Source organism: Castor canadensis, chromosome 9 (genome assembly GCF_047511655.1).
Source record: "Castor canadensis chromosome 9, mCasCan1.hap1v2, whole genome shotgun sequence".
Lineage (NCBI taxonomy): Eukaryota > Metazoa > Chordata > Mammalia > Rodentia > Castoridae > Castor > Castor canadensis.
In genome coordinates, this window is record NC_133394.1 from 100,894,406 (window position 1) to 100,915,293 (window position 20,888).

Consider the following 20,888-nt stretch of genomic DNA (forward strand, 5'->3'; position numbering starts at 1 on the left):
GAGTATAAATCAGCATAAATGAGTTAGGAATGTCCTTAGAGTGGCCTCATCTCAGAACTTACATTGTAGTCATAAAGAAATAAGATTTGGAGAGTGTGTGATGGTTCATGCCTATAATCACAGCTAAATGGGAGGCAGAGATAAGAGGATCACAGTTTGAGGCCATCTTAGGCAAAAAAATTAGAGAGAACTTATAGTGAAAACAAACTGGCCATGGTGGCACATATCTGCAATCCCAGGTATGTGGGAAGTAGAGGTAGGAAGATCATGGTCCAAGGCCAGCCAGGTCAAAAGCACTTGACCCTACCTGAAAAATAAATTAAAAAGGACTGGGACATGACTCAAGTGATAGAGTACTTGCCAAGGAAGCATGAGACAGACCCTGAATTCAAACCCCAACACTGTCAAAAAGAAAAATGGAGGAAGGCAGTAAAAATATTTATAGAATTTCATCTATTTTTACCTATGGCCTAGTTTCAAATGTTGAAACAATTCTTAGAGCTTTGTTAACTACTATAAAGCATTTCCACATGGGGAAAAAGAATAAAGGAATATAGTCCCATTTAATTTTGCTTATCATTTTTATGATTAAGTTAAAAATTAGATTTAAAGTGACAATCTAATTTTAGAAATTATATAATATATAAAATGCATGCATAAAAACATATGACACATGCAGAACATGTTGATGTGTTTATTGCGGAGTGATTTTTTAAATTTTTATTCCTTGTGAATGTCTGTAATTCCAAATTCTCCAAATAAACATATGCTGCTCTTGTAATGAGAAAAAATCAGAATAACTATTATAGGTTATTTTATTTTATGCAGCACTGTTTCTGTTAGAATGCTTTCTGCTATAAGAACTAGAAATATCAATCTAGAAATGGCATTTTTCCATCTGATGTCACAGGATGTCCAGAGGTAAGCATGTTGTTAGTTAACTCAGAGCTTTGCAACAGCTTCTTATAATCACCAATTAACTTCCCAAACCAAATCCAAGACTTATATATTTATCACAAATTAAAAAGTGCACAATTTAAATATAAAATATAAAAACTAAATGCAGTTTTAGGAACATGCTAACTGCAAAAAAAAATGCATCCCTACGAAAAGAACAGATTTCCCTTGTTTTTTGTAATTTAAACCTAAGTATTTAAAACTCTAGTGTCTGGAATATTCATCTGATATCAAGGGTAGATTCTGCCTAATTATTGACTTTCTTGAGCAGTCTTAGTTCTTGTTTTTATTTTTCTTTATTAGTATGTCCATTTGTCTGTTTATATAATTAGTCCACTGGATAAGAAATTTTCCGTAAGTTTTTAAAAATTCTAGCTATTAGTTCAGATTCAGAGAAAAATTGCCAAGTAAGTTAATAAATAACTGCAACTTAAAGTGAATTTCCCACAAAGCTGATCAATTTTGAAGCTCCTCATTTATTCTGTCTGCTCTGTGGTCCTGGAAAACATACTTCACACATGGGCAGGATACTTGGCTTAAGCAGTAAGTGCCTGTCAAGTGCAAAGCTCTCATTCAAAAACTCAGTACACCAAATAAGTAAATAAATTCAAAGTCACATGTTGTTATAAAATTCATTTAAATAAGATTTTTTTAATTGCAATTGATTAATACCATCTCTTTCCATTCTTATTTCCCTCTTTCTCACACTTCCCTTCAGCTGAGGTGGTGTTGGGTTGGCCATGGAATCTTTAGAGTAAAGCCAAGGGGAAACTAAATTAGGGATATCTTTAGATTAGATCTAGAGGCTTATTATGTGGTTCTTGGTCACTTTCATGTATTAAGTCATTGCTAACCATCACAGTAAGCTTCTAAACATAAGTACTAGATAAAACACTTGTTTTACTGACTTATGTCTTGTAATGACAGGAAAGTGTAGGAGCTTATGTCATATCATGATATAAATGTATCTAGAAATATGGCACCCAAAAATATGTGAACTGCAGTGAGAGAGAAGCAAAATATAGAATATATAGAACTCAGTCTATGTAAAATTCTGTCAATCCTTAGTAAGTCACACCCTTGTACAATCTCCTGTGACTTGAAACCTGTGACTTGCTTCCACCATACTTTACCAATAGCAAATTAATAGGATGTTATTCCCTAGATTAGGTGACATTATAAAGCAAAGGTAATAGAATGTCACTCTTATGTTATACTATATATATATTACAAAACTGGAGTAAGAACTTCTGCTGCCTTTTAAGAAGCAAACAACCATGAGGTAAATTGACTTTGCAAAGATTGGGTTTCTGTGTCACCAAGCCCACAACTCTTTCTTTTGCAGTGCCTAGACTTTCTTACTACTTTCTGTAAAACTTTACTACTACTTTGCAATCTGTGTCTGTGTCCAGTTCTTTGTTTGAGAGATGCAAGGACCTGAGACCTTCTCAACCAGGGTTTCCTGAGACCACACACTGGTATCTGACTATTTTAAAAAGGATTTGTTTTCACTGACTACAATGTCCACTAATTGTGGACAGCAGATTATGAAAAGCCTACAAGAACTGGACATAAGCAAGGCAAGATGCAGCTTAATTGCTTTCATCTGTAGGCTGAGATAGGCACAGCCCCGGCCACAAACAGGGAAAAGTAGAACAGCTGCATCTAAATTGTTTATGTGCAGAGAAGCAGAATTGCAGGTTTCTCCTGTTACAATGTCACGCCCCTCCCTGGGAGCCACTGCTCCACCCTGTTTGCCACTGGGTATAAGATGCCTACTGAAGGAGGGCTTGAGGCTTTTGGATTGGGCTTTTCCTTTTTGCCTTTAGCTTTTACTTGGGGCTTTTTGCCTTTGGTTTTGGCTTGGGTTTTTCCACTTTGGGCTTTGGCTTTGGGCTTTTTGGTGTGGGAAGCTTTTGGAAGGGAAAAGAATTACTGATGGGAAAAGAATTGCTGAAGGGAAATTACTGAAGGGAAAAGAATGGCTAAAGAGGGGTTAATAGAAAGTCTGCACCAAGAACTTTAACATAGGTCTTAGAAAAACTAAGCTAAAGAAAGAACTTTAACATAGGCTTTAGAAAAGCTAAACTAAAGAAAGAACTTTATACATATGTTTACAAGTTTGAGGACCTAGGCTTTAAGAAAGCTAAAGAGAGAGGGGATAGTGAAAGCCTGGGGGCAAAAGACTTTAAGAGCAATTAAGCTAAGGAATAGCTAAGAGAAAACATGGGACAGAGTGAGTCTAAGGAAAGAGGTTTTAAGCAAGGTTTTAAAGAAGACTTTAGAGGCAGGGTTTTAAAGAACTGCAAAGGAATAAGGCCTTAAAGAACAAAGATAAAGAAGCAATGAGGGTTGGTGTCTCCACTAGAGCTCCCAGAACACCTGACCCCACTTTCTGTCTGTCTGTCTATCCTGTGTCTTTTCTGAATCTCCAGTCACCCCCAGTTAGCCCCAGTTAGGTTCGGCAATAACCAGAAGCAAGAGAGAAAGCTCGCTCCAACAAGAGGGAGTGAGAAAACAGCGCCCCCTCCAATTAATATTCAAATAATATCATTCTATCTGTAAGGAACTCAAGTGGAGGAATACTGGGACATCTCCTGGTAAATATTGAAGTGGAGGGAGGTTGGAAAAAGAGAAGGACTGACTTGAGAGAGATCACATGACCAGGAAGTCTGTTTGGAGATTGTCAAGCACCAGGGAGCTACATGGAAGCTAGAATGACGTCTGCCCTAGCACAGACTGCAATAACAAATACCATAGACTGAATGTCTTAAACAATATTTATTCCCAACAGTTCTGTAGGCTAGGAAATCAGAGATCAGGGTGTGAGCATGGATGGGTTCTGGTGAGGGCCCTCCTCCTGGCTTGCAGAGACTGCCATCCTGCTGTATCCTAACATGGTAGAGAAAGAAAGCAAGTTCTATGGTCTTTTCTTGTAAGAAACCTATCATGAGAGTCCTACCCTCACAGACATCAAAACTTAATCACCCCTCAAGTATCCCCCTCCTCTTAATACTATTATGTTGAGGATTAGAGTTTCAACATATGAATGGGTAGGGCACAAACACTGATTCCATAGCTATGTCTGAAGACTACCCTTCCCCCTTCAAATAAGTAAATCACATTGTCCTTGCTGAGAAGCCTCATTGCTGTTTTTCTTATCACCATCCAATGATGTCCTTCCATTTTCAGGTATTTGTACATCTATTGAAAATTCATGGAAACAGTCATTGTCTTAAAACAGTACCAAGTCCCCACCTGAATGATAGCTTGTATGTAAATCATCAGTCTAATCCACTTTTAATTCCTTTGAAAGGGGATGGGGTATAGTTCTTAAACTGAGGAGTGCTGATGGTGTGGAAGAGAAAGCCCAGTACCAATACCTGAGTGGGACTGGACAGTGATGATATCCTACACCAACTCACTTCCTACTTGAGATACTGTTCTTAGCTCTTTGAAACCATACCCTCCTGGTATGGAGGGAAACTTCTGTTTTCCCTCCTACATTATTAGCAGTCACCTAGCATTGGATAAACTTCAGAAGCTACCTGACCTAAAGACAGGTCTTTAGGCTTTCTTGAATTTCTGTTGGTTGGTGATAAAATCAATTCTTTTGTCATCCTGAAGATAGAATATGCATATGTTCTCCATTTCTCAGCTTCTTAGCTTTCCTTGCAATAGCTGATGTCTTTATTTTCATTTATACTGGAATACTCTTGACTATATCTTTATATTATAGATTGTGCCTATCTACTATATTTTTGTATAAACCCTTGATATTAAGCATCTAATATAGAAAATTTAGCCATATTGTCAACAAGATTATATCCTCCACCACTGTTTCTCTCATATTTTTTGGTATCTTGAATGTCCATATATAAGAATTCCATAAAAACTTGATCTCTATCTCCATAACTATCTCTCTGAGTATATGTATACTCAGAGAGATAGTTTTTTATATAATATATATTGCATAATACTTATATATTTATATATTACATAATATTTATATATGCCAGCTTTCTCTGCTTGGAAAGCCTACCACATTGTCTGCAGCAGTTATTACTAACGCTTGCTCTAAACTAGTCAACTAGATGATGAGTTGTGACCTTTACAATGATAATTGTATGGGTCTTTGTCTATGGTATCATAGTGATGCGGTTTTTACAAATGAAGGCTGGATTGTTATCGAGGTCAGTGCTTCCCTGGCTTCAAAGCTGGCATCCTTTGCCAACCTCCCTCTGCAGTACCCTCCCAATAGAGACTTCCAAGTAAAGAAGCTGAGTCTTCACAGAGCAATAATGCAGTCATACCCAAAGCCTGGGCTTGCTTTTACCACAAATGTATCATGCCAAGAGTATCTTTGTTCACTGTGCATACAGTTGAGGATATGGAGGAAGGGGAGTATTTTGAAGTATGTATACCCTAAAGAGATATTATGAAAAAGTAATTGTGGATTCAAGAGAATATAGCAATGAAAGAAAGAAATACCAGTTATCCATTGCCTTCACATCGTCACATCTAATTGTCTTCAACTTAAACCATCAGTATCAAGTTAGACTGTTTCTACTCTAAAATAAATTAACTTACTTACTTTATTTCTAAGTAACTTGTTTCAGATTTAGGACTTTTCAGATTTTGGAATATTTACATACTCAAAATGATAGATCTTAGGGATGAGACCCAAACTCTAAACAGAAAATTCACATACATTTCATATACAGTTTATACAGATGGTAATTTTATGCAATATTTTTAGCATACCTGTGTTTTGACCACATTTCATGAGGGCAGGTGTGGAATATTACAGTGTGGTGTCATGTTGGCACTCAAAACATTTCAGATTTTACAACATGTCAGATTTTAGGTTTTTAGATTAGGAATATCCAACTTTCAAGTGTTAAACTTTTAAGAAAGGATAAATCTCACCTCTTCTGTGAAATTTCTCCTGCTCGTGGCCAATACTAAATTAGTCCTTCCCTTTAACAGACAAAGCACTCTATTTATTGTACATTTATGATGCCTAACTCTACTTAAGTTATAGCAAATATAAATAGACCAGTACAAGCAAAACCAGAAATCTGTCAGGAGGAAAACTGATGGTGGAGAGAAGACACAGGTACCACGGTTGATGCTGAGCATCTTTTCTATGCTAATATTCAATAATTTAAGAGTATAAAATAAAAAATATATTTAAATATTCTCTGCAATTATAAAGCATAAATACTATCAGCTAACTTTATAATTTACAATGTAAACCATCTGATTTATAGAAATCTATTATGCATATAAGTTTTCTGGAAGAGATGCATCACAATGTATATCTGCATAATGATTAATATGGGATAATTCAAGGCAAGTGCTCTACCACTGAGCTATCCTCCAAACTCCCACATGGAGTAATTCTAAATGCATTATACTATCCTGGATTGGATCATAGCACACATAAATACTTGTAATAGCCCAGGAAAGTATATAGTAACAATTAGCACTGTAATTAAATTAACATTGTACCAATATCAATTTATTAGTTTTGAAAGATGCATCGGGGTAATGTAAGTTGTTACCATTAGAGCAAGCTGAGGGAAGGATTTAAATTTTGTGTAAATCTAAAATTATTCCAAAAACAAAAATGCTAGAATAAAATTACTGTGCTATGCCTTTAGGGTACACTTTGTAGTTTTCAAGAAAATATAATCCTGAATCCACATTGCAGTTCAGACCTAATGTAGATCCCTTAAAATAGTGTTGTTTACTTTTGAACCTATTAAAATGCTACTTGTTTTAATTTCTTCTAAATTCCATGCTTTCCCAAATTTTTACAACCAATATATCTTTTGCTTTCTTTGGTGAACCATCCCATGGTTTCTTTAGAATATAGATTCCCTCCTTGTAATGTACCACTAAGCCTGACTTTCTTAGAATACTTTGTTCTCAATGGATTTAAGTTTAATGAACAAGGAAGCCTGCCTTGTACTAAAATTTCAGGAACATTAATTTCACATATAAGTGAGCAACAAAAAAAGTATCAAGTTCAAAGCCCATACAAAGTTATAAGGAAAAAAAAAAAGAGAATAAAGCACATAACATCATCACAGACAAGGAAAACATGCCTGAAAGAGTTACCACAAAATAGATCTAAACTGTTAAATTACTGTTTGGAACTAGATAAATGACATGTATAAATTATACAAAATATGAAAGAACATGACTCAGAACTAGAAAAACTCAGAAATGAGGAGACAGAACTAGGAAGAATTAACAATAAGGTATAAACTGGGAGGAATACAAATGGATTACGATTTGCTGTGAAGAACCTGAGCCAATCCTCAGACCAACATGTATCTAGTTGTTTCAGTTGTCAGACATTCATTCTCTAATAATTATTCAAGAAGTGCTCAAGAAAAGTGTAGTCTTATCAAATGTTAGTATTATATCAAATGTTGATAACAGTTTGTACCCTTTGAACATGAGAGCTAGTTTTGCTGGATTTAAAATCCTTGGTTTATACTTTTTCCCCCTTTAATATACTAAATATGCTATTCTATTTTATTATGGCATAAAACTTCAGTATTGGGTGAGGGGAGATAAAGGAGAATACTGGAGGGGGTGAATTCAACTATAATATATTTAATATATTGCAAGAACTTTTGTAAATACTACAATGTATCACCAGCATAACAATAAAAAAAGTAGTGCAGTTAAAAAAATAACTTCACTATCAAAAGTCTAATGATAATTTGATTTTTTTCCTATTCAGCAAATCTGGCAAAACATTAAAATCAGAGTATCTGTTATATTGCATGTCTAAAGTAATTTATACCATATTTCACCAAATCTGAGATGTCTGCTGCTATGGTTTGAATCTTAAATGTTTCTCAAAGGCCATTGTGTTAAAGGCTTGGTCTCCAGCACATGATGCTATTGGTAAGTGGTGCAACCTTTAAGTGGTTGGGGACTAGTTAGAGGAAGTTAAGTTACTGGGGGAATGAGTCTTTAAAGGGAATATTGGAACCCTGGATCTTTGCTTTCCAGATGCCATGAGGCGAACAGACCGCCTATATCCCACCTTCTTACCATAATGTATTATGCTGCTACAAGCTCAAAGCAAATAAGGCCAAATCACAGTGAACTAAAACTTCTCAAACTGTGAACTAAAAAAGTCTTTTCTTCTTTTAAATTGATTATCCCAGGCATTTGTTACAGTAACAGAAAGTTAACAAATAAGATGCCCCATTATATTCTATAGTGATAAAAAAATCTATATTCCAATTTCTGAGATATTAAAATGCAAAGAAATGTGGGTCTTAGAAAAAATACAGTGTATTTTGTTATGCTGCATAACAAATTACTATAAACTTAGTAACTTAAAACAACACAAACCTGTTAGCTTACAGTTCTATAGGTCAGAATTTAAGGAATAACATAGCTGGGCTCTCTGCTTAGAGTCTCATATGAGCTGCCTACATCTGATCTGACACTTCACTCTTCTTCAAACACATGAAGATTGATACATTTAGTTTCTTGTAGTTGTAGGCCAATATTCCCATTTCTGTCTTGGTTGTTAGCTAGAAGCCACTCTCAGCAATTAACAGTCATTTCTGTTCTTTGTCATCTGGTCCTTTTCCTTTCAAAGCCAAGAATGGAGAATCTCTCTCACATTGAATTTTCCTCACACTGTCTTTCTCCAGGAAAAACCCAGTCTTTTCCAAAGAGCCAATATACAAATAAACAAAGAAATATACACCAGAAGATGACAAATACTAAAATGAAAAGGTTATAGTTGCTTTTTTTCTCTAAAATTTTTTTCTGCTAAATTATCTCACGGTTCACATTGTTTAGGTTTGGCTCAAATGCCATTTTCTCAAAGAGGTCATCTATGATGACTCCATCTAATTATCTTCCTCTTCCCTCCTCCAGTCTTTTAGTCTCCTTATCCGCTTTTATTTCAGTATTTGTATTTATTCACTTTAGAATAAAGAGAAAAAACAGGAGATAAACTCAGTGCTAGAGCAGAACCTTAACATAAACCAAGTTCATTTTAACGGTTATGTAGAAAAGGTCCACAAATGGATTAAGATGTCTAACCCATAGGTGAGTCCAGGGTGCCACAGATGAACATAAAGCTTCCAAGTATTTGGAGACATTCAGTTTTTGAAAACAGAATGGAAGATTGCAAAGGTTAATATAGTTTTCCCTGGATCCTTGTCTCCACATGAGAGAGGAAGAAATTCTAGTTCAGTAAAAATATATATTACAGGAAATTATATAATTCCCAAGTCAAAGTATATGCCAAGTTTTAAAATCATGCAGATGTTTCTTAAAATACACACAGCTATTTACATTGAAAGACAAATTCTAATGGTATTGCTTGTCCATTTGTTTTCAAAAACAGGTGAAAAGCAGTGAATGGAAAGAAAATTAGATGACCTTAAACATGTGTTCTGGTAATCTGACAGTGACTAGCTCTATGGCCTTAACCAAGTCACACTGACCGGAAATTCCTTGACTTCACCCATAATATGAAGGGGACAAACTTTACAGCTCTAAAAATCACGATCGTATTAAATTTATGACAGGTGCTCAAAATTATTTGTTAAATGGAATCTCAGCCTGGAAATCTGGAGCTACCTTCGATTTTTTAATCTATAAAATAAAGGCGTTTCCTCTGATTGGTCTAAGACTCAAGGCTTTGCGATGCAATTCCATGATTTTGTGACTCACTAGAGACCAGTATGCTTAGTTTGCAGGGCTGGAGGTGACGTGTAACTTGAAAGTTCTTTCTAGCCTGCATTTAAATCCACGTGATCCGACCTCCTTAACGCCAGCCCCTTCACTCACCTGCGGACTCCCCCCTTTAGGCCACACCCAAACCGGAAACCAGGGCGTCTCTGGGGTTGACGGGAAATACATCCGGGCTCCGCGCTGCCCTAGGCCCGCCCCCTCTGATGACGTCGCCGCCCGCCCCTTGACCCCCCACGGTCCCGCCCCCTTCCCTGCCTCTCCACTGCCGGCAACGGTAGCGTGTCGGGGTGGCGATGGAGGAGTCCGAACCGGCGTGCCCGCCTCGCGCGGAAGAGGCGTCCTGCTCTTCTTGGGGGTCCAGCGGGTGAGAGGACGGCGTGGGCGCGAAGACACCAGGGGTTCCGGCAGCACGCGGACTCTGGCTTGCCACTTCCGTCGGGCGGCCGGGAGCGCGCGGGAGGCCACGGGGCAAAGCCGGCCTGGAGGCCGGGGAGGTGCGGTGGGCGTGGCTGCGCGGGCTCCGGTCTTCGCTGCCTCGGGTCTCCCGAGGACAAAACCCCCTTCCTTCTCGGGCTCTCAGTTCCGGTTGGGGTCCCGCATTCCCCTTCCTCCGACCTCTCTGGTCTGGTGCTCCGCACCTTCCCTTTTGGTAAAGAGCGAACCGCGTCCCTGTGCACCATCCTCCACTGAAAACTCTTACCAGAGAGAACTAGTCAGGATGAGTCGGTGGCAGTGTGGACACGCTCAGATCTCTGTTAACTAAAGGAAAAAACAAAAGCAAGGTGCTATCTTGTTTCTTAGTTAGTCTTGGGGGTTTTCTTGCAAACTTAGGGGGAAATGTTCCTGCTAGTAGGCCTTGATGCCAGTGTATTGGTAAGTAGTTCCTCTCTCAGTCATTCCATAATTAATAAAGCCAGTAGTTGTATCTATTCTGCACACTCAGAATACAGCATACCAAAGATAGAAATGGTGCAATGCATTATTTTCAGCTAGTAAGAAACTGCTCATAAGCCTGTAGCTTTTTCTTAAGTTGGAAGAAAAATTGCTATGGAAAAATTGGGACACACCAATGCAAATGTACCACTAAAGTTTACCTCATCATAATTGTATGTTTATCTTTGATTTTTTTAACTTTAAAATTTATTCATTTCTTGGGTGCTTTCTTTATGCCTGTTATGAGAAGCAGGGAGAATTAAACTGTCTAGGGTTTGTGTAGACATCAGAAGAGAGTTCTTGTTTTCACAAATATATTAAGTAAGTATCATCAGTATATGGTAAATTCCATGGTACTGAATGAATTTATCTAGGGAGAATGTGTATATAGAGAAGATTCATGGGACAAAATTGTTAAAAATATAGATCCATTAGAATAAAGGTAGCAATGACAACATGATAATAAAACAGCTGTGGGATTTTATAATCTTAACAATGCACATGGGGCAGAACAAGCAGGTAGAGAATTTAACTTCAAAACATTTTTTTTTTTAAATCTAAAAAGTGATAGATAATAAAATATGTTTGGCATGTAAAAACGTGATAACTTGTTAATCTGATCCCATGTATAATTGAATATTACATTACAGAATATGAGTATTTAATAGCCATCCTTGCTCTTAAAAGTTTTGGATTTTTTTTTCTCCCCAGTGCAAGTAAAAATTTGCCCATCATGTCAACAGAATCTTTGGAGATTGATGATGGACTCTACAGGTAAGAACCTCATGGAAACTGAAACTTATTTTCTTCAGAAATGCTAAAGTAATCAAGTAGTCTATTTGAAGATACCATTAGGACTATGCAGAATTTTGTATATACATAGCCTGAGAGTTTCTATAAATATAGAAGGATAGGACTGTGCAGGATTTTGTTATGTATATCCTAAGAATTCCTTTCAAGAAAAAATTAGGGTTTCTGTGATTTTTTTTTTCATTCTATACGTAACCCAAAAACTTTAGTAATAGTAAAATCTCTGTTTATCTAGATTTAAGTGATAGGACTGAGAAGGATTTTGCTATTTCCTACAAAAATACACCTCTTGGATTTGTACAAGTGTGTTTATATATGTTCTTGGTAGTACAGGAGTTTCATGAAAAACAACCCATTTCACTGCAGTTACACAGTAACATCTAGAGAACATGATTATTTCAGTGTAATCTCAATAAAACAGAATTTATAGACTGGAGAAATATGTGGCTGAAGAGTTGTGATTTGAATGGAATTTGATGGAATGTTAAACTATACTTTTTCATAAAATTGAAATTTTTTGGCTGAGTGCAGTGGCTAATGCCTGTAATCCCAACTACTTGGGAGGTGGGAGATTGGAACGATAGCAGTTCTAGGCCAGCTGTTCAAAAAGTTAGCAAGACCCCATCTCAGTTACCTGGCATGATGGCATTCTCTTGTAATTCCAGCTGCATGGAAAGCTGTAGATAGGAAGATCACAGTCTGAGCAAAAACATAAGACCCTATCTAAAAAATAACTAAAGCAAAAAAGGGATGGGGCTAAAGTGGTTAGAGCACCTGCACAAGGCTCAAGTTCAAGCCCCACTACCATCCCATACTAAAAAAAAAAAGAGAGAATTGAAATATGTTTTTTTTTTTTTTTTGTCTTTTGGGAACCTCCCAGTGAGTTTATTTCAAAGTTGATAAAAATGAACAGAAAACAGCTACTTTAGGGGAGCATAAAGATGTGTGTTTAATGTTCCAGTCTCCAGAAAAAGGTGTATGTGCAAGCTCACACCACTGATACAGGAACTGATGTGGACTCATTGGCAACCAAGGCTGTTTAACATGTTTCAGAACCTTCCTCCACCCAGGGCATACAGGCAGCTTGAGAACTGACCTATAACAAAACAAGGCTTGCCACAAAAGTTTCCTCATTACTGCCAGGCAACCTATTTGTTTATAGCACAGGTGAAGTGATAAGGAAAATAATTAGGATGTAAGCTCTGTATATTTCAAACTGTAAAGGCAAGAGTTGCCAGTATGATTGACACTGGCTCTGGAGAGATAGTAAGAGGTCTGGGCTCTCTCACACACACTGCTACTGGGAATGCAAAATGGTACAGCCCCTGTGGAGGGGAATGTGTCAACATCTAGTAAAATGACATATATATTTACTGCCCTGAAGCTTTTCCAAAGGTACACTGGAAAAAATGCAAAGTGACATGACCACTACTATTTATTGACACGACTTACAATATCAAAAGACTGAAAAAACCCCACATGCTCATCATGTATGGAGTAATACACAATTATAAAAATGAATGAAAACAATCCTTATATACTGACATAGAATAATCTCCAGGATATAGTAAGTGAAAAAAAAGGGTAGAGAACAGTTTTTATAGTATACCTAATCTTTTGTGTACTAAAAGGGAGAAGTATACCACATATATGTGTTTGCTTATTATTTACATCAGAAGTTTGATGCAAAAATCTTACAAAACTGAAGGAAAAAGGAACCAGCAGGCAGTGGTAGGAATGGAAGTAAACTTCTCTGAATGTACCTTGTTATCTAGGTTTGACTTTGGAAGCATAATACTTTTTTTTTTTTTTAAATTCATATTTGCATACAATGTTTGGGTCATTTCTCCCCCCACCCCCCATCTCCTCCCTCTCCTCCCCACCAGCTCACTACCCGGCAGAAACTATTTTAACTACTTTTTAACTGTTGGAGTTTGTATGGAAAATAGCATAGTCTTATATAATCATGAGAAATAGATTTATGTAAGTAGAATTTGGAAGGGTAGGCTTATATTTTTTTAATTCTTTTTTTTTTTTTTTTTTTTTTAATGTGGGATGTGTAGTCAGCTGTAAGCATTATATTAGGAGCTTACATTCACATCACCGGTATGTTGAGTCCAAATCCTGTTTTGTATAACACACTTGGAAAAAGTGATAGAACTAACACTTAATCTAGCTTTTATGAAAATAATTTTATAGGTGGTCTCCTGATCATAAAATGTACTTCAGAAAGCACCTTAAGTTTGGCTCTTAATATATTTTACATTCTTAGTGTCCTTTTGGTCACGTTCTTGGAATAGCAAGTGGCAACTCCTTGAAATTGTACTGATTAATTTTATTCATTACTTTTTATGTCTCTCCAACCTGATAAAGCTGATTTACAAACATAATTTTGCTATAGCAAAATACTTAATGGTGGGTAATTTATAAACAGTAGAAACTTAGTGCTTATAGTTCTAGGAATTGAGACGTTCCAGGATTAAAATGCCAGGAGATGTGGTATCTGGTGAGGGCTTGCTTCACAGATGGTGCCTTCTTGCTTCGTTCTCACATAATGGAAAGGGCAGACATGCTCCTTTGGGCCGTTTTTGCAGGGGCACTAATACCGTTCATTAGGGTTCTATAAAATAATTTCCCAAAATCACATTCCAAAAGGCCCAGCTTCTTAATGGTATCATATTACGTTTAAACATACAAATTTTGGAATGACAGACATTTAGAACATAGCAGTCTTGGTGTAGTTTTATAGACGTGTACATACCAGAATTTTAAGAAATTTTGTGTCTATGCATGTGAAGAATATTTGTGTGGAGTATTCCTTACTTCAGTGATTTTTCCTAGTTTTTATATCAGGTAAGGCTGACTTCATAGGACGAACTGGGAAAGTTTCTCAGATTTCTAGAAAGACCTGTCCTTGAAGTTGTGGAAAAGTTTCAACTGCAAATTCTGGACTTTTAATAGATATAGGGATATTCAGATTATATATTTCACCTTGAGTGGTTTTTACTAGTTGGACCTTTCAAAGAACATATCCATTATTTTAGTGGGTAAATTTAATGTCATTAGGTTAGTAAGTACCTTTACATTATTCCTTATGTATCCTTTTTAATGTCTATAGAATCTGAGGTGATGTTTCCTCATTCATTCCTGATGATGGTAATTTTTCTGTGTTGTATTTTTCTGGATCATTCTGGCCAAAGTTTGTTAGTTACTGTTTTCTCAAAGAACCATCCTTCAAGCCAGGTGCCAGTGGCTCATGTTTGTAATCCTAGCCACTTGGGAGGCTGAGATCTTGAGGATTGCAGTTCAAGTCCAGCCCAGGCAAATAGTTCCTGAGACCTCCATCTCCAAAATAACTAGAACAAAATGGAAGGTATAGTGCAGAGTCCAAAGAGTTCAAACCCAAATTGTACCCCCAAAAAGAAACACGTCTTAATTTTCACTAATTTTTCTGTTTTATGCCTCATTGATTTCTGTTTGTGTCTTTGAGGGGTTTTTTTTGCATACTTTGTGTTTAATTTGCTTTTATTTTTAGTTTATAGAGAACAGAAATTTATTTCTTATAGTTATGGAGACTTGGAAGTTCAGGGTCAAGGTACTGGCATCTGGCGTCTAGTGAGGGCCTTTTCTAAAATATCTGACATAAACAACTAAAGGGGAAGAAAGATTTATTTTGGCTCACAGTTTCAGAGGTTCCAGTCCATGGTTGTCTGACTCCATTGCTGTGAGTCTGAGGAAGGCCAAAACATCATGGCTAAAGAGTATGGTGGAGGAGAGCTCTCTATGGCATGTCAACCAGGAAGCAAAGAGAGACCTTGGGGAGGGCCTGAGGCAAACTATAGCTCCTGAGGACACACCCCCAGTGGCCTACTTCCTCCAACCAGGCCCCACCTCCTAGTTTCCATCACCTCTCTCTTTTTTTTTTTTTTTCATTTTTATTAGTGTGTGTTCATTGGAAAGGGGATTCATTGTGTATTTCCAAATAGCCTTATATTATACATTGGTTAGATTGCCCCAGCCATACTCCCACACACACCCTCTCCCTTTCCCACTTAAAGCAATTGCAAGAAGTTTCATTGTTCTCTTCATAAATGTATATGAGGCCCATCAATCATTCCCTCACCTTCATCTCCTCCATTTACAGCACACCTCTGAGTGTGTCTGGAAGGTATTTTTCAGGTAGGTTAAGGGGAATGTCCTTTCCTGAATAGGGGTGGCACCATCCCATAAGCTTTGGACCCAGGTGGAAAAGAGTAGAGCATTCTCTCCATCCCCCTCCCCCTCTTTCTGTTTTTCCTTCTCTACCTCCCCGCTTCCTCCCTCCTTCCTGGCTGCCATAAGAGCTGTTCTGCTCCACCACGCCCTCCCCACAAAAATGGCCTGAAACCATGAGCCAAAATTGCACCCCCCCAGTTGTTTTCTCAGATAATTTTGTCATAGTGACTAAAAGAACACAGATACCTAATTTTGTCAGCACCTTCTATTTAAAAGTCTGTCCTTCTCCAATGCCTGTTCCTAGCACTTCTGCAGAAATCAGTTGGCTATAAATCTGTGGGTTTACTGCTAGAGTCTCAGTTCTGTTCCATTGACGTGTGTCTGGTTTTATGCCAATAACATGCTATTTAAGATACTTTGAAGTCAGGTATTGTGTCTCCTGGTTTATTCTTTTTGCTCAAGATTGCTTTGGCTGTATGGGTGTTTCGTGATTCTGTACAAATTTTAGGATCGCTTTCCTTGTTCTGTGAAGAATATCATTGGTATTTTGATAGAGGTTGCATTGAATTTGTAGATTGTTCAGGGTAGTATAGCATTTTAGCAATGTTAACTTTTGTAGTCTGGACTATAGATGTTTTCCCTCTTTTTGTGTATGTCCTCTGTAGTTTTTTTCAATCAGTGTTTCACAGTTTTCATTGTGGAGGTCTTTTACTTCTTTGTTTAAATTTATTTGTAGGTATCTTATTTTTTGTAGCTGTTCTACATTGGATTAGTTTTGATTTCTAGTTCAAGTAGTTTAGTAATTTTAGATAGCAACACAACTTTTTTTAATATGTTAATTTTGTATAATACAACTTTACTAAATTCATTTCTTAATTCTAATAGTATTTTGATGGAGCCTTTGAGGTTTTTTTATATATAAGATGTCCTCTGCAACCAGGGACAGTTTGAATAACCTTTATATCTTTCTCTTGCCTGATTGCCTAGCTAGTTCTTCCAGTACTGTTTTGAAAACAGGTGGTAAAAGCAGATGTCCTTGTCTCCTGCACCTTTCTCTTTATTCAATCTGAAAATATCTTGTAATAGTAGTATTTGTAACATTTGCATTCACAGTCATCCCTAGGTAAACATGGAGGTTTGATTCCAGGATACCACCACCTCCTGTCCCCATGGATACCAAAATCTGTGGATGCTCAAGTTCCTTATACAAAATGGCACAGTGTTTGCTTATAGCCGAAGCACATCCTCTTGTGAACTTGATAAATCATCTGTATATGACTTATAATGCAATGTAAGTGCTGTGTAACAGGTGTTATTGTTTAGGGATAGTGACAAGGGTAAAAGTTTGTAGTTGTTCAGATCAGACAGAGTTTTGTTTTTTCAGGAATATGTTGGATCCATAGTTGGTTGAATGAGTGAGTGTAGAATCCATGGACATGAAGGGCTCACTGAATTTGACAACACTGATACTATTTTGTTCTAGTTTGCTTTTTTGTTTTCTATTTGGTTGTGTCTTTGTTACTGTTTTTCCTATAATTGAGAATTTTTATTCTATTTTTTCTTGGCATATTGCTGTACTTTTTTTTTTTTGATGTTTTCAGTGATTACCTTATGGCTTATAATATACATTCTGTTTATAATATACATCCTGAATTTGTCACAGTATATATTGAAGAAATACTGTATTTCTTCCTGTATGGTATAAATAACCTTATAGTTATAATAGTATACTTCTATTTTGTCCTATCCAAGGATTTTAGTTATTTTTGTCTTACATTTGGGTTTGACATTTGTAATAAACTCACAGAGCGTTGTTACTGTTAAAGTTTAAGTTGTTGATTTTCTTTTTCTTTTTTCTTTTGATGGTACTGGCATTTAAACTCAGGACCACAAGGTCCTGCTAGGCCGGAGCTCTACCACTTGAGCCATACTCCGACTCTTTTTGTTTAGTTAATTTTGAATAAGGTCTCACATTTTTCCCCAGGCTGACCTGAACCAAAAGTCTCCTACCTATGACCTCCCACATAGCTGGGATTACAGGTGTATGCCACCATGCCTAGCTTCAGGCTTGTTTTTTTTTTTTTTTGAGATAGGCAGTCACTAACATTTTCTCCAGGCCTTGAACTAATATCTTCCTAGCCTGTCCTCCAACCTCCTATACTGTAACTAGGATTATAGACATGTACCATCATGCCCAGTCCAGCAGCCATTTATTTTTGTAAAGGATATTTGTGCTTATCCTTATACTTATTATTTCTAATGCTCTCCATGCTTTCCGTGAATTCAATTGATTCCCTTTATGATTTCTTACATTGAAGGCCTGCCGGCAGGGAACTCTTTCAAGTTTTGTGTATCTGAAGAATTCCTTATTTTCCTTTCTGTTTTGAAAACTTTTCTTCTGGGTGTAAAATTCCAGGTCTACAGTTTTTTACTTCCAGTACTCTAAAAAATGTTGTGATAGTGTGCTTTTATAGCAAGCATGAGGCCCTAAGTTCAATCCTCATTACAGCCAGAAATAAATTTTAAATGTTGAGCCACAGTCTTCTAACTTGCATTGCTTGCTGGCAGAAAACGTTATGCTTATTTTCTTTTTCCTGTACTTAATGTACTCTGTTTTCTATCGCTACTTTTTCTTAAAACTTTTGTATTCATTTGTATTGAGGAATATACTATTAAATTGAGTGTTTCATTGAAGTAATTAATTAGTAACTTTTTTCCTAAAAGAGAGCATCTGTTGTTTTGGCAAAATGACACCCTCCATTTTATTACATAAGGTTGATAAATTAATTTTTTAAATTATTGCTCATCTAGTTTTATAAAGGCATATGAATCAGAGGTTTATGCCTTAATCGTATGTTTAAGTAACAAGATCCAAATAGGAAACAATGGTTATAAAACAAGACTCTAGAATAGAAGACTTATCTACACTGGACTTTATGTTAAGTTGACCCATGTGAAATTATCTCAGGACTTTTTTTTTCTCAGTTTTACTTACAAAATTGGAATAATGCATAATAGCTCTGCAACCTTAATATGAAATTTGTCTCTTTAAAGTATTGTTTCTCATCTGTAAAACAAAATTTGCTCTGATGTATCACAAAATCGTTGCTTATATATTAGAACAGGATTTTTTTTACATATGTTACAGATCAAGTCATTTTTGTCTCACTTATATGATTCTTTTAAAATAATAGTGTGGGGCTTGAACTAAGGGCTTCACGCTTGCTAGGCAAGCACTCTACCAGTTGAGCCATTCCGCCAGCCAGACGCTAATTTATTCCCACTAAATGAGTAGAGTTGTCCTGCTATCCCCAACCACCACACAAGAGAGGAGAGAACTAACTGAAAGACAGATTTTTCCCAAGAGTGGAGACTCCACTTCCTCCTATCTTACGACAAATCTTAAAGATTGCCTTGTCATGTTTGAGAGTTTGTATTCCTCTCCTTAGCCCAATGCTGGATTAAGAGCTACTACTACTGCCAAAAATGCCACTCTAGTGAAAGCCAAGATGCTAGCAGTATTGCAAAGTGCACGAAAAACAAGACAGGTATTACATGGAAAGGGCCTAAAAATCCATACCACTTTGTCCAAATCCACATACTACTTTGGGTTAGAGAGAGTGACGCTCTTATTTGCACTCTGTGTCTATCAGACCAAATGATATTTTTTCCTTTTTTTATTAGCATCTATTATTCATACAATGGGGTTTCATTTTTATACTTCCACACATGTATACAATATACCTCAGTCAAATTCACCCCCTCTATCCTTTCCCTCCATCCCACCTACCCTCTTCTTAAAACAATTTCAACAGGTTTAATAGTTCTATTTTTTTATCCGTACATATAAAGTACTTCTACCATATTCCCACCCTTCGTCCTCTCCTTTCTCCCTCTTCTCATGCTGGCACCCACTCCCAAAAAGGACCTGTTTTACATACTATCATTCATTTTTAAAGACCGAATTCCACATATGAGAGAGAACATACAATATTTATTTTTCTCATTTTGGCTTATTCTGCTTAACACGGTGATCTCTGGTTCCATCCATTGACATAACAACATTCTTCTTCACAGCTGAGTAATACGTGGGGTATATGCCACATTTTCCTGCTCAGTTGATGGGCACCTAAACTGATTCCGTATTTTAGCTATTGTGAATAGTGTTGTCTAGCTACTTACAATATTTACTCTTCATTCCTGGTTTTGTGTTGTGCATTGATGTAGTTTTCCTTATTTCATGGTTGGAGTTTGTTTACATTGTGGTCTGTGAGGTTATAGTATTCCTGGAAAGACTTTGGCCATTAGTTACTCACATATCCCTACACTCAAGACTATTTCAGAGACTCCAGTTTCACATAAATTAAGCCAAGTGAAGTCCTTTATATTACTTACATTGTTTATTTTTTTTATCCTTTTTTCTAATCCCTTTGTTTCATTTTGGGAAGTTTCTATTGCTGTATCTTCAAGTTCTCTTTGTAGTAGTTTCCAAATCTATTACTAATTCTTTCCAGTGTATTTTTTATCTTATATTTTGTAGTTTTATTCTCTAGGTGTTTGGTTGCTTATTCTTCCCTCTACCTTCTTGATCATATCAGATGATATTTAAAATTGTTGTAATGTCTTTGTGTCTACTTCTGTCTATGAAATTTCAGAGTTTGTTCCTTTTCATTTACATCTCTATTCATTATGCATTGTATTTTCCTGTTTTTTTATATACCTACTATTTTTTTTAATGTATGCCAGACATTATGAATTTTACTTTGGATGCTGGATAATTTTTGGACTTCTTTAAATATTCTTCAGCTTTGTTCAGGAACACAGTTACTTTGAAAACAGTTTATTTTTTTCAAAACTTGCTTTTAAGACCAGAGATGACTTAAGTTTAAAATTAATTTTTGTCCACTATTGATGTAATGCCCTTCTGAATATTTTATTCAGTGCCCTTTGTATTGTGACATTTTCTGTTTGTCTAGAGACTTTTTCCAGCTGTACTTAAATAGCAGTGAGTGTTCTTGCCTTTTCAGGTAATTCTTTCCCCACGTTCAAGGTTATATCCTCTTGTGCATGTGTGAATCTGTACTCAACTTAAACGTAAAGGAGAACCCTCTGCAGATCTCTGGTATTCTTTCTGCATCTCTCTACTCTTGTATGCCACTTGCAAATCCTAGCCTTCTTGAATATACATCTGTTTTTTAATTCAGGGGAGCCCACTAGATTCTGTTTGT

General features: G+C 36.5%; 1 protein-coding gene across 5 annotated transcripts in view; it reads left to right on the forward strand.

The window, feature by feature from the left end:
• The first annotated feature begins 9,913 nt into the window (after positions 1-9,913).
• The window catches only part of Uba6 (ubiquitin like modifier activating enzyme 6), a 75,016-nt gene continuing 64,041 nt past the window's right edge, over positions 9,914-20,888 (forward strand). For 3 of the 5 annotated variants that reach the window (XM_074042084.1, XM_074042088.1, XM_074042087.1), the window contains exons 1-2: positions 9,914-10,066; positions 11,347-11,409. In XM_074042084.1, coding sequence (XP_073898185.1) covers positions 9,996-10,066; positions 11,347-11,409 — 134 coding nt within the window. In that variant the 5' untranslated portion in view covers positions 9,914-9,995. Of the gene's footprint in view, positions 10,197-10,225; positions 10,576-11,346; positions 11,410-20,888 lie in introns of those variants that run through there. The other 2 variants (XM_074042086.1, XM_074042085.1) reach the window with 2 other exon arrangements.